This window comes from Phyllostomus discolor, chromosome 8, assembly GCF_004126475.2.
Source record: "Phyllostomus discolor isolate MPI-MPIP mPhyDis1 chromosome 8, mPhyDis1.pri.v3, whole genome shotgun sequence".
NCBI classification, from domain to species: domain Eukaryota; kingdom Metazoa; phylum Chordata; class Mammalia; order Chiroptera; family Phyllostomidae; genus Phyllostomus; species Phyllostomus discolor.
Genome location: NC_040910.2, coordinates 114,126,534 through 114,138,650, shown reverse-complemented (window position 1 = coordinate 114,138,650; position 12,117 = coordinate 114,126,534). Strand labels below are relative to the sequence as shown.

Here is a 12,117-nt window from a genome sequence, read left to right as displayed (position 1 = left end):
GGGGTGGGCAGGCCCCCCACCTGCGGCTGCTCCACCTCCGCTCCCTGGGTGGCCCTGGGCCCGGCCCACCCCACCCCCAGGCCCAGGGGGTGCACGGCAGCCCTGCTGCGAGCTCCAGCTCTTTATTGTCGGGGGACCCGCCTTCCCTCCCCGCACCTGCGCACGCAGGCCCACCACACCCGTCCCCCACCTGGCCGGCAGGTGCTGGGAGGCCCCGCCCCTCAGACTGCCGCCTAGGGACCCCCCCACCAGCTCCCCCAGCCTCTCCAGGAGAGTGGGCTGAGGTCCGAACTGTTCGTTGCTGCCCTTCTGGCTCCTGAGTCCAGCCCCGGCTGGGGCTCCGAGGGCCTCAGAAGGGGCTGTCGGCCGGCCCGGGGAGGCTGCCGGCTGTGAGGGGCCCCACGGAGGGGCCCTGGCTGGTCCCGCTGCCGGCCCGGCCCCGGGAGAGCAGCAGCTTCTCGGTGGCGGCTCCGCTGGTGGGCCTCGCCGAGGCCGGGTGGCCGCCGCCCTGGGTCTCCCCTCGGAGAGCCTCGCCCACGCGCCAGCGGCGCCAGCTCCGCAGCAGCTCCGCCTGCACCTGCGGGCGGCCAGCAGGTGGGGTCGGGCCCAGGACCCACCCCTGCCCCCCAGAACCCCCAACTCTGGCCTCGAAGGGCATGGGGTGCCGGGGTCGGTGGGCGTGGCTGGCTGGCTGGCACCCCTCCCTGCACAGTCCCCGAGGACCAGGCTGAGGGGGGCACGAGGGCCAGCTGCCCGAGCTCCACCCCCGCCTGACCCCGGGCCGGCCCCCGACCCCGGCGCACCCACCTCCTTGTTGAGGAAGCAGTAGAGGACGGCCACCAGCAGGCCCTGCAGAGAGGGGGGTCAGAGCAGCCCTGGGGAGCGGGGAGCGGGGCGGCCCCGGGGGGCCGGGGGGGGGTACCTGGAAGGAGCTGAGGAAGAGGTCGAAGAAGAGCTTGGCGAAGCGCAGGGCGCCCTGGGCCTGCTCATCCGTCACGAAGGCGAACACCACCTCATGGACACCCAGCAGGGGGATGAGGGTCAGCGTGGACTTGGCCAGCCTGTGGGGTCCGAGCCTGAGCGCCGGCCGTGCCCCGCCCGGACCCCCGCCCCGCTGCCGCCGCCGCCGCGCACACCCACCGGAACTTGTAGTCCGAGTGGCGCATCTGGCGGGCGCGCAGCTTGGCCAGGAGGATGTGCAGGATGCGGATGAAGATGAAGAAGTTGATCTGTGCCCGGGGGGGGGGGCGGGGGGGGCAGAGGGCGGGGCTCAGGGCGGCCCCCGGGCCCCCCCACCCCCGCCTGCGCCTCCTGGCTCTGTAGACCCGGGGCTGGCGGGCGCCCAGCCAAGGACGGGCAGCCGGCTCCGGCCAGGGCGCCGGCCAGTGTCCCAGCTGAGTGCTGGGGCCCCCCTCCCCGTCCACCCAGGCAGGATGCTGTCTGTCTCCTCGGCCACCGCAGGCCCCCAAGGAAGGGGGGGCCGCAGGCTGACCCCGTGTCCCCCCCACGCCTCCCTGCGGGGCGGCCTGTCCCGTCCTCACCAAGATGGCCAGGAAGACGGGGAGGCGCAGGATCCACCAGAAGGCCATGTTGTTGTTGCTGGTCCAGCACCTGGGTGGGGCGGGGCGGGGGTGGGGGGGCCCGCTCAGGTTCTGTTGCCACCCCCCGCCCGCCCCCGAGCCCCAGGGAGCTAGTGAGGGCCCCGGCAGAGAAAGGGAGACAGTCACCGAGGACCCGCACCCTGGGCACCCGGTTTGCTCGCCCCCCGCTGCCCAGGGGCCGGGCTGCATGGCCGCGGCCCACAGGCCCTGCCCGGTGCCCGGAGGGGCCGGCCCGGACCCCGGCCCAGCCCGCACTCACTGGACGTTCTCGAACACAGACTTGACCACGGCCCAGGGCACCACGAACAGCATGGGGGCGCCTGCGGGGGGCGGCAGCTGTGGCTCCGGGGCTGCGATCGGCCTGCCCTGCCCCCCCTCCCCCCCGCGGGGGCGGCCCACTCACCCCAGCCGATGCCCAGGTAGAGCGAGAAGAAGCTCCTCTCGGGGCCGGCGGCCAGGCCCAGCAGGCTGTGCAGGTACACGCCCTCCGCCAGCAGCCAGCAGTAGTTGGCAACCACTCCGTACTGCATGAACACCGCGGCCACCCGGCAGCCGGCCAGCGCCTGGCCGCGGGGCGGCGGGCGTGAGCAGGCCGGGTCCCTCCTCGCCGCCCGCCTCCGGGCCCCGTTGGGTGGGGAGCGGGGGCTCTGCACGCTCACCCCGCCGCTCAGCCAGCTGCTCACGCTGAGGTCGTCGCCGATGTTCTGGCTGTAGCGGGTCCTGAGCAGCGCGTCCACGGCCAGCACGGAGCTGGCCCTGAGCACGAAGGACAGGAACAGGTTCGCGTGGATGTAGTTGCGAGTGCAGTGCAGCCTCCTGCGGGATGGGGGGTCAGCGCCTGCCCGCACCCGGCCCGCTGCAGCCCCCGCCCCCGAGCAGGGCCGGTGGGCGTAGTACCTGAGGCCCAGCAGGATGGCCAGGGCCAGCAGCAGCGCGCCCAGCGAGAGGCAGTAGCCCACGGTGTACATCGCCTGGGAGGCTCCGTACAGCTTGGCCTCCTCCCTCTGCGAATCACGGGGCAGGTCAGGCCGGGCTGCGTGGAGGCCCCCCGCCCCGCCCCCGGCCTCTGCCCCGCCGGCCGCCGGCTGACCTGGACCTTAACCTCTTCCTCGTCCATCTGGCACTGCGAGGCGTTCCTCCACGGCTGCCCCCGGGGCCCGCGCACCCACTGCCCGTCGGGCCCGCACGTCTTGTAGACGAAGCCGTGCTGGACTGGGGGGAGGCTCCGGTGAGCGCCCCGCCCGCAGGCCGGACCCCGGCCACCCCCACCGCCCGCCCCTGCCGTTACCTTTGCGGTGCCAGGGCAGGTACCAGGGGCAGGGGATGCTGGCCGTGGTGTTGGGGGGCGTGTCGGGCCAGCAGGAGTACTTGTCGAAGGTCCGGTTACAGACCAGCTCTGCGGAGCAGGGCCAAGGGCCCCTCAGCCAGGCCCTCTGGGGACCCCTGAGCATCGCCCGCTGCTCCCCAGCACCAGCTGTCCCCCAGGTCTCTCTGCCTGCCCTCCCACCCCACCCCCCGGACCTCCAGCCCGGCCTGGTCCCTAGCTGCAGCCCCCATAGCCCCTCCGGCCGTACTTTGTATCTCCAACTTGCCCCCAGTCCACCTGGGGGACCCCCCTCCCCAGTTCCCTTCCTGAAGTGCCTCCCTCTCTGGGGGCTGAACCCCGATTCTGTGGACGCCCTTCCAGAGCCCGGCACCGACTCTGAGGTCACCTCCTGGCCCCCTGCCCCGCGCACAGGGCCCTGCTCCGTCTGGGCAGCGGCCGGGCCCCAGGGCAGCGCCTCCTGCTCTGGCCCCTGTGCTCTCAGGGGCCTTCAGAGCCGGTCCCTGTGCTCCACCCCCTCCCTGCTCTCCCCCGCCCCCTCCCAGGCCCCCGAAGCCCCTCCCCCATGCTCAGCCTGCCCAGTGGCCGGGGAGGGCATGAGACGCCCAGCCCTGGGCCCAGTCTTTCCTCTGCTCCCCTGTTGGGTGCCCGTGGGCAAGTACCCGGCCTCTCCGGGACCCCGTCCCCTCCCCTCACCAGGGCCTCCCCCACAGCAAGAGCTCAGGGAGGATGCTCCGGGCAGGCGGAGCGGGGCAGAGCGGGGGAGCAGGGGAGTGGGGGCTCACCCGTGGGGGGCGGCAGCAGGCTCAGGTTGTGCAGACACTGCTCCCCGTACAGCTTCCACCTCTCCAGCAGGGAGTCCATCACCTGCGCGGACGGGGCCTGCGGCTGGGACAGCGAGGGGTGGGCGGAGCGTCCGGGGTCAGCCCCGGCAGGCCCGCGGGTGGGCACCGGGGGCGGGGGCGGGCGGGTGAGGGCTCACCTGGCAGGCCAGCAGCAGCAGCAGCAGCAGCAGGAGGGCGGGGGGGCCTCGGCGAGGCCGGGTGGGGGTCATGCCTCTGGGCGGCCGCCCCCCACATCTGGCTGGGGCTGCGTGGCTGGAACACAGGGTCCTCGTGGGCTCGCAGGCGCCTGGGGCCGGGGGGCGTCGGGGCGGCAGGGGCTGGGGAGAGGCCCCCGAGTCAGTAGACTCAGCTGGGCTCTGCCGTGGCCACCGGGGTGTCCTGCCCCCCAAAGGCCACCCATCCGAGCCGCCGGGTCCCATGGGTGAGGTCGGGTGGGGGGAGCGGCCACCCTTTCCCAGTAGGCCCTGCCCGTGTCCTGGGGGCTGTGCCGCGCCCCCGGGGTCTGCTGCTCGAGGCTCTGAGCCCACGGGGCCCCGCCCCTCCGCGCTGGTGGCGGGTCCCAGCACTGGGGCAGGGGGTCGGGCAGGGTCCCCAGGAGCCCGCGGCCCCCCTAGGCCCGCACTGGCCTCCCCACCTATTCTTAGTCCCTGGGAAAGTCATCTTGCCGGGCGGGGGCAGGGTGCCGGGCCATCCATCACTGAGCCCCGGTGCCGGCACTACCGGGGCGGCGCCCGGCCAGCTCCCAGCCTGGCCAGCGGCCAGGAGCACCAGGGCCCCTTTCCCGGGGCTGGAGTGTCTAGGGGGCCCCCTGGGCTCCACCCCCAGGCCCAGGCCGAGTTCTGGGTCCCGGGGGCCCAGTGTGCAGGCAGCTGGCAGCACATTCTTTCGAGATTAGAGCTGCTGGGTCCAGACACGGGCCCTACCCTCAGGGGCCTGCGGGGGGGTCAGCCAAGGGGCCAGGCCTTGGGCTGCCCGTCTGACCCGGGGTTCTGGGGCAGCGGCAGCCCCATAAATCCTCCTTCCAGGCCCCCAGAGCCCTCTTTTGCTCAGACCGAGTCCCCTGGGGGCAGAGGGAGGGGCCTCCCTCGGGGCCCGGGTGCAGGACCCAGGGGCTCTGGGTACGCCCTTCTTTGGGCACACTGGCATGGGGGGGGCAGGTGACGGATGGACAGATGGACAAACGGGACAGCTGCCTGGCTGGGCCTTGCTGGGGAGAAGCCAGGAAGGGGGGGGGCAGGCAGTGCAGGCTGTGGCCTGAAGGTGGAGTGTCTCGGGACACCCCGGATTTCAGCCTCCTCCCATCAGTCCCACTAGGTCCCTGTGAGTCCGTTTCCACCCAGGGGTCACCCCAGTGGGGACCCTGAGTTGCCCCCGTGCCGGGTGAGAGCTGAGTGGCCTGGGCAGACATGTGAGTCACAGCCTGCTCTGGGGCGCCTGACCCCAGCCCCAGGCCTCAGACGGCGGCCAGGCCAGGCGAGGGGAGCCGCAGTGCGGTGGGTGCTCCTGGCGGAGAAGGTGGCAGGCAGAAGGGCGAGGGGCCAGGCAGTGGGAAAGGGTCCGAGGTGGAGACGAGGACCAGACGGCCCATGAGTGGCTCCGCCCCACAGAGCTCGTGGGGAGCAGCAGCCGGGGGCAGGCCTCCCCCCTGCCCGCCGCCGCCCGGCTGCTGGTGTGGGAGGGGTGGTGGGTGTGCAGGCTCCGGGCTCCGGGGTGGCCTGAGCAGCGAGGGGCTCTGGGATCAAGGGAGGGGCTGGCCGGGGCCGAACGGACAGAGGAGTCGCAGCAGGGGGTGAGGGAGGAAGGACACTGCCCGATAAGCTGTTCCCCGCTCAGGGGCCCCGCTCAAGGGGGTGGGGGAGCGGGGGTGAAGCTGCGGACCGCCCAGCCCGAGGGGAGCTCCGCCAAACCCCGACGGGCCTGGGGGCCGGCCCTGGGGCCTGTCAGGGCTCGGCAGCCAGGCCCCCCCAGTGGCCGGTCATTCTGGGGACCCAGGGAGAAGCAGGGCCCAGGGGAGAGGGGAGGGCCGGGTGGGCTGCCCTGGGGCTCCTCCTTCTGCCCCTCCCAGACTATTCTCCTCGGCAGCCACGGCCAAACAAGGGGGGCTCTCTGGGTCCCCCATGCCCACCCCCGTCTGGTCTGGCGGTGGGGTTAGGCAGGCGACCCCCACAAGGAGATTCTAGACACTGTGTGAACAGGGGTGCAGAGCCGAGGTCCGGGGGTCCCTGCCCTGGGCACCCGAGGGTGAGGCCGGCTCCATGGGGTGGCACCATTGCAATGCGCAGTCCCGGGCCCAGGGCAAACCGTCTCACTTCCCGGAGCCTCGGTTTGCCCACTGGTGACGGGGGTGGGGAGGGGGCTCCCTTGGCCGTGGTGAGCTCTGCCACCCGACGGGCAGGCCCCTCGCTGCCGTGGGGGCCCGGGACCACGGGCAGCCCCCACCCCCCATCAGCAGCTGGGAGGACGACCTGTCAGAGGAACCGGAGGACGGAGCCCCAGACGGCGAGGAGCCTGCACAGAGGCTCGCTCTGGGGCTCCCCTGGTCACTTCAGTGTCCTCCGGGCACTGGCCGCCGGGCGGGCGGGGGATGCTGGCAGGGGGACCACCCCTGTCCCTTCAGGGACCAGGACTGAACCCACACGGACGTCAGCCCAGGACTGGAGACGCAGGGCGGGGGGAGTTGGGGGCTCACGTGGACACAGGCGGGCAGGGGGCTCTCGCCCCTGGATTCACCCCGCCTGCCCCCCACCTGCCAGGCTGGCCCGTGCCTGGCAGAACCCACCACTCCCGAGGGGTCACGGCTTGGCCAGTGTCCACCAGCTCCCACTGGGGATGGCGGAGGGACTCGGGGACCTGGGGGAGGGACTGCTGGGCTGGGGGAGGGCGGGAGAGTCCGCGGGCGCAGGGCCGAGGCCTCCCAGGCCCCGAGGTGTGTGACATGGGGGGGGGGGGGTGTTTTTGTGAAACCGGAGCAAATGCCGGAACGCGGTGGCCGGGGGCGGATCAGGGGACAGGGCTGTTGATGCGGCCGGAGCCCTGCGCCCTTCAGCCCCAGCCCGTGGGGGCGGGGCGGGCCGGCCTGGGCGCGGGCCAGGGTGCAGTCCCCCAGCACCGGGGAGTGAAAAGCAGCCCCGGCGGACGCGAGCGCCCAGACGCCAGGGGTCAGCGGGGCCGGGTCGGAGGAAGGAGAAACCCGGCGGCGGAGAGGCGGGAGCGGGGACGGCTGGGGCGGCGCGGCAGGGCGTCACTGGCCCTCGCAGCGGGTCAAAGGGACAGACGTGGGCTTCGCGGCGGAGCGGACCCGCGGGGCGCTGAGCCCCTCGCCCCCTCCCGGGACTGGGACACTGCTGGGGGCGTTCGGGGTGCAGGGCCCGCAGAAGGGGCGGCCGGGCTCGGCAGGACCCGCGCCCAGGGGTGTCTCCGCTGGGCTGCCCGTGGGGGAGGGGTGCCCCCCTCGGGACGGGAGCCGCAGCCGAGGGGGACAGACGGACACCCCCACCCTGGCAGCGCTCCCCGGGGAGGAAGCAGGTCTGAGCGCAGAGACCCCCAGCCCGCCCGCCGCGTCCGCGCCGGAACGGCGAGCCCCGGGGGCTGGGGACGGCGGTGTCCGACGGGGATGAGGCCTCGCGGCCCACGACAGGGGTCCCCGTCTGCCCCGCGCCCCGCACTCTGCCCGTCCCGCGCCGGCCCGGGCGGGCTCCCCGAGCGTCCCCTCGGTCCGGGCCCCAGTGCTCACCGCTACAGTCCAGTCCGGCTCCGCGCTCCCCGCCGGCTCCGCGCCCGCGCCCCGCGCCAGCCGCGCGCAAACTTTCCGGCCGCGACGCTGGGCGGCGGGGGCGGGGCAGAGCGGCGGCCGAGGGTCCGCGCTCGCGCCCCGGTCCTCCCGGCGGCGCCCCGGCTCCCGCCTCGCGGTCTCACCCCCTCGGTCCCGGCGGACGTGGCGCCCAGACGCCGGACCAGGAGCCAGAGGACGCACAGGTGGGGGGCGCGCGGCCGCGGTGGGGCTGGGACGCGGCGCCCCCTTCTCTCGGTCCCTCTCCTTCCCGGTCCTCACCGCTGGGCCCCGGGCGTGGCGCTGATTTGCTGAGAGGACTGACCCCCAGGCACCCCCACGGCGGCTCTTGGTGACGCCTCCACCCAGCGCGCGCGGAGCAGGCCCGGCCGCGGGGCAGGGGCAGACCCGGCGAGGAAGGCCCCGCGCGGGCTGAGCCCAGGCGGGCGGGAAGGGCGCCCGGTTGACGCGGGTCTCAGGGTCCCCGGCCTCTCCGTCCAGCCCGCTCACGGCCCGGACTCCCACACTCGTCTCCCCAGACCCCTCGTGAGCCAGCGCGTTCCCTCCTCCCCTCTCCCCGCCCCCGGGTCTAGAGCCCGCACCCCAGCCCCTGCTCTGGGACCTCTCCCCTTTCTCACCTGCCAACCGCTCCCGCACGTCCCACCCAGGGTCCAGCGCCCTCAGGGCCCCCGAACCTGCGGGAACTTTAGGGCCCCGCCAGGCTGATGCCCTCCTTCTAGAAAGTTCTCCCGGGGCCATGGCTTCCAGGGCGACACTCCCCTCCACGGTCCCTCACGCAGTGCCCACCCTGGTCTCCAGATGCCTCCAGGGCCGCTGCTCCCACTTCCTGGGTGCGCCTCGCCCCCGGGGCCGCCCGGCAGTGGCCCGGAAGCCCCCACATCCCGACCCCCCCCCCCACGTCTCCCCGGTGGGGCCGGGGCCTCTCCTGCTCCGACAGCCACCCTCTGGCCGTTGCCACCCGGGACTCCCCGCTTGCCGCCCTTCGTCTCCGGGGCCCCCTCCCTACCCCCCTTCTGTCTTGGGGTCCTTGGAGCCCGCGGCCACCCCCTGTGGTGCCCCCCCCCCCAGCTCACGGAGCTGAGCAATGCCCAAGCCGCCGCCCGCAGGTGGCCGGTCTGTCAGCACACCTGCGTCCAGCCACCGTCTGAAGCCGCAGGGGGAGGGGCACCCCTGGGGGCACGCTCCAGACCCCCATCCTTACCACGCACGCCGGAGGCCCTGCCTCCAGACAGAGCGGCCTTTCTGTGTCAGCGCAGGGGGTGGCCAGAAGGCAAAGGTCAGAGGCAAAGGTCAGAGGCAAAGGTCAGGGAGCCGGGTCCCGCCGCCAGTGCAAAGGCAGGGCGCTGGGGTGAGGGAGGGGTCTCCCCAGCGTGTGCCCAAAGACCCCTCCCTCCTGTCCCCTGCCCCACACCCCTCCTCCAGCCGCCCCCGCCTGACCCCCAGGGGCCCGTGCACCCCTGTGGCCGGCGCAGGTCTGGGTCAGTGCCGGAGTGTCCTCCAGCCTCGGTGAGTTCCACCCGTGAGTGGGGTGGCCGGGACCACCTCTGGGTGGCCCCCACTGGATGGCCCTTCCTTCTCTGGACGGCATCTACCCCCGGACGGCTCTGGCTGGGCCTGGGCCGGGCAGCCCGGGGGAGGCAGTGGACAGTGGAGTCGGGGCCCAGCGGGAAGGGACATGGAGGAACCCGTGTGGGTGGGCCAGGTGGGGGGGTGGGGGCAGCACCTGAGACGCGTGGCCGCAGTGGGGAGCAGAAGGAGAGGGGGGCTGGTCGGGGGGGGCCCCGCTCTGGGCAGGGCCACCTCTATTTACATAACTGAATTCATAACCCGTAAACACAGCGGGCCTGGGAACATGGGGGGCTGGGCCTTCCCACAGAGCAGCCGGGCGGGCACCCCGGGACCGGGGAGGCGCGGCCCCCTGCTGACCCCCAAGGGTCCTGTTGGGGGTGGCCGCCCCGGAGGTGTGCCGGCCCCTGTGCTCCGGGACAGGGTGGGGTGTGCAGCTCCCCACCCCCTGCCAGCCTGCCTCGCCCCGGCCCCCCAGTTGGGGCTCCGACTGCCTGCCCTGGGGGCTCGGGCGTTCCACCAGGTTCTGGAGCTGGCACTGCCCCCAGGGCCCGGCCCCGGCCTGCCCGCCAGCCTGGGGGACCACACACCCCACCCTCCTGGTCTGTGGGGAGGACCAGGGTGAGCAGCAAAGCAAGAGGTGGCCGGGCGGGCAGGCAGTGCCGGCAGGAATCGGGGCAGAGGGGCCGGGGTTGGGGGCTGCGGGGACGGATGGACGGAGGAGGGGGAGGGGACGGCGCCCCAGGCCCAGCTGCTGGTGGTGCCCCAGGCTGCTGCGCCCGGGCCCCTGACTGCGCCCTGACCCGTTACCTCCGACACAGATTTCTCCGCTCCCCTCGGTACGAGCTACGGGCGTTTGTCCCCTGAAGACGTCCTGTCACGTGGCTGCGCTGGGGCGCTGCGGGCACTGCTGTGCGGCCCCTCGGGCCTGAGCCCGCGGAGCCCAGGCGGCAGGGACCCGACACCCCACACCCACGCCCGGGGGAACCGCCACCGGCCGGACCGAGGGCCCCAGGCACGTCCGCGAGGCTGGGAGCCACCGGAGAACAGGGCAGTGGGGGAACCGGCTGGCACAGGGAACAGAAGAACGTTCCAGAAACATCCTAACGACTCGGCGGGCCTTAGAGAGAGGCGGAAGATGAGGGACCCTTCCCACCCCGACGGGCACTCGGGAAAGCAGGCCGAGGGCGAGCGAGAAGGGGCCCTGGGAAACCGAGATGTCCTGTCCACAATGTCCCAACCGCGGCGGAGCCGGAAGGGCCAGCTGAGGACCCCCCTTGGGAGCCAGCGCGGGGCGCTGGAGACGGTGGCACAGAGAGAGGACGGGGACGGCGGGGGCTCCGGAAAGGGACCCGGGAAGGGGAGACGCCCAGGAGAGCGACGGGAAGCACGGCAGGGCGGCCCAGCACGACCAGCGCACAGAGACAACGGCGGGCAGACGAGCCAGGGACACGACGCGGTGAGTGGCAGCGTGGTGCAGTGCCAGCGCGACCGGAGTGAGCAGAAGGTTCCGGGAGTTCCGGAGGGAGCAGGTTTCCCCGGCCTGAGCGTGGTCAGGGGGACGCCTGGCGGTCACCCTCGGGCACGCCACCCCCAGGGCCCACGGCCCATGTGCGGGGGCGGACGGGGGACGCCGCAGGGGCCGTGGCTGCCGGGAGCCGGAGGGTCAGCCGGGGGCCGGGACGGGGAGCGGGGGCCCCCTGCAGGGTAAACTCCGGGGTGCGAAGGTGGAGTCCAAACCCCAGAGCGTAAAACCGCCCGAGAATCATCCGTGCACCGACCGCACACTGAGATGCTCTTCCCGACACGGGGTCCACAGAAGGCACCACGGACACTGATGTCGCCCGTTCCCCGTTACCTCGTGGGCGTGGCTCGGAGGCGCGCTGGGCAGCGGTTCTGTTGGGACGGGCGCTCCCCGCGCCTCCACGGTGAGGTTCCCACCGTGAGGGTGTGAGCCGGACCGTGGGCCCCACGGAAGGGCACGGCGCCCCTGAACCGGGAGGCCCGTCCCCGACTGGGCCATCAGAGAACTGAGACCAGGCCAACAGCACGGGTCCGAGTGAGCGCCGACTGTGGCCGGGTGCCGTGGTGGACCGGGGGACAGGTGACCGTGGGCAGGGACGGACGGCACAAAGCCCCGCAGGCTGGCCGTGATGGTGGGTTCTGGTGAGGGCTGGAAGGGACAATAAAGCAGGGTGATGAGATAGTGAAGAAGTTTCCATTTTACTTTATTATTATCTGTCTTCATTACTATTATTATTGTGAAGATCTGTTTTCTTTCAGAGAGGGGAGAAGGGAGGGAGAGAGGGAGAGAAACATCCGTGTGTGGTTGCCTCTCGTGCGCCCCCTACTGGGGACCTGGCCCACAAACCAGGCTTGTGCCCTGACTGGGGATCGAACCAGCGACCCTTAGGGTTTGCAGACCAGGATTCAATCCTCTGAACCACACCAGCCGCACCAGCCAGGGCTCCCCTGACTATTTTTATCACTGGCAGTTGTACTTCTTAACCTGTTACATATTAGTATCTGTTTTAGATAGTTTCTTTTAAAGATACTGTGAAACATTTCAAACAAACGAAAGTATACAAAGTGTCAGTTGCCTGCGCGGATCCCCTGCCCGGCGCACGCGGCAGCAGCTCCTGTCCCTCTCTCTCCCACATCAGTAACATCAGTAACAGTAACGTGAAAAGCCAGAGCACGGACGCTCACCCAGCTGCCCCTGCCGCCCCTGCACTCCCTCAAACCCGGGTCTCTCTCTCTGTGTGCCCACACCCGGGACACCGGGGAATGTGGACCCGGTGTGTCACGTCAGAGGGACCTTCCCGAGGGAGCGGGGGCACTGACCGCACACAGTGGGCTCCTCGGCTCAGGGGGAGGCTTGGCCGTTCGCCTGTGCTGGGCCCCGCTTGGGGTCCCCCGCCGTGCTGCGTGACGCTCCAGGCCGTGGGAACCCGCCTGGCTCAGCCCCCAGCCACGCATACCTCCGGCCTC

General features: G+C 72.6%; 1 protein-coding gene across 2 annotated transcripts; it reads right to left on the bottom strand.

The window, feature by feature from the left end:
- Positions 1 to 242: 242 nt before the first annotated feature.
- GCGR (glucagon receptor) lies at positions 243 to 4,259 on the bottom strand. 2 transcript variants are annotated; one of them, XM_036034257.1, is made up of 13 exons: positions 3,908 to 4,259; positions 3,711 to 3,813; positions 2,890 to 2,997; positions 2,692 to 2,813; positions 2,499 to 2,605; positions 2,261 to 2,417; positions 2,005 to 2,125; positions 1,861 to 1,921; positions 1,542 to 1,611; positions 1,141 to 1,229; positions 923 to 1,061; positions 808 to 849; positions 243 to 577 (listed from the first exon to the last, which is right to left on the bottom strand). In XM_036034257.1, the coding sequence occupies exons 1-13, from the start codon at positions 4,187 to 4,189 to the stop codon at positions 350 to 352; spliced, it is 1,629 nt and encodes a 542-aa protein (XP_035890150.1). In that variant the 5' UTR covers positions 4,190 to 4,259; the 3' UTR covers positions 243 to 349. The 2 variants fall into 2 exon arrangements, with proteins under 2 accessions (XP_035890150.1, XP_028377294.1); XM_028521493.2 differs by having other exon boundaries at positions 2,005 to 2,164; positions 3,908 to 4,145.
- Positions 4,260 to 12,117: the final 7,858 nt, after the last annotated feature.

What these genes read in the sequence shown, in the direction of transcription:
- GCGR (XM_036034257.1), bottom strand. Translation starts at nt 4,189, where the DNA reads ATGGGACCCGGCGGCTCGGATGGGTGGCCTTTGGGGGGCAGGACACCC. An exon ending in CCTGCCCTGGCACCGCAAAG is followed by an intron (nt 2,814 to 2,889) that starts GTAACGGCAGGG and finishes GCCTCCCCCCAG; the next exon opens with TCCAGCACGGCTTCGTCTAC. An exon ending in CTACCTGGGCATCGGCTGGG is followed by an intron (nt 1,922 to 2,004) that starts GTGAGTGGGCCG and finishes CGCCCCCCGCAG; the next exon opens with GCGCCCCCATGCTGTTCGTG.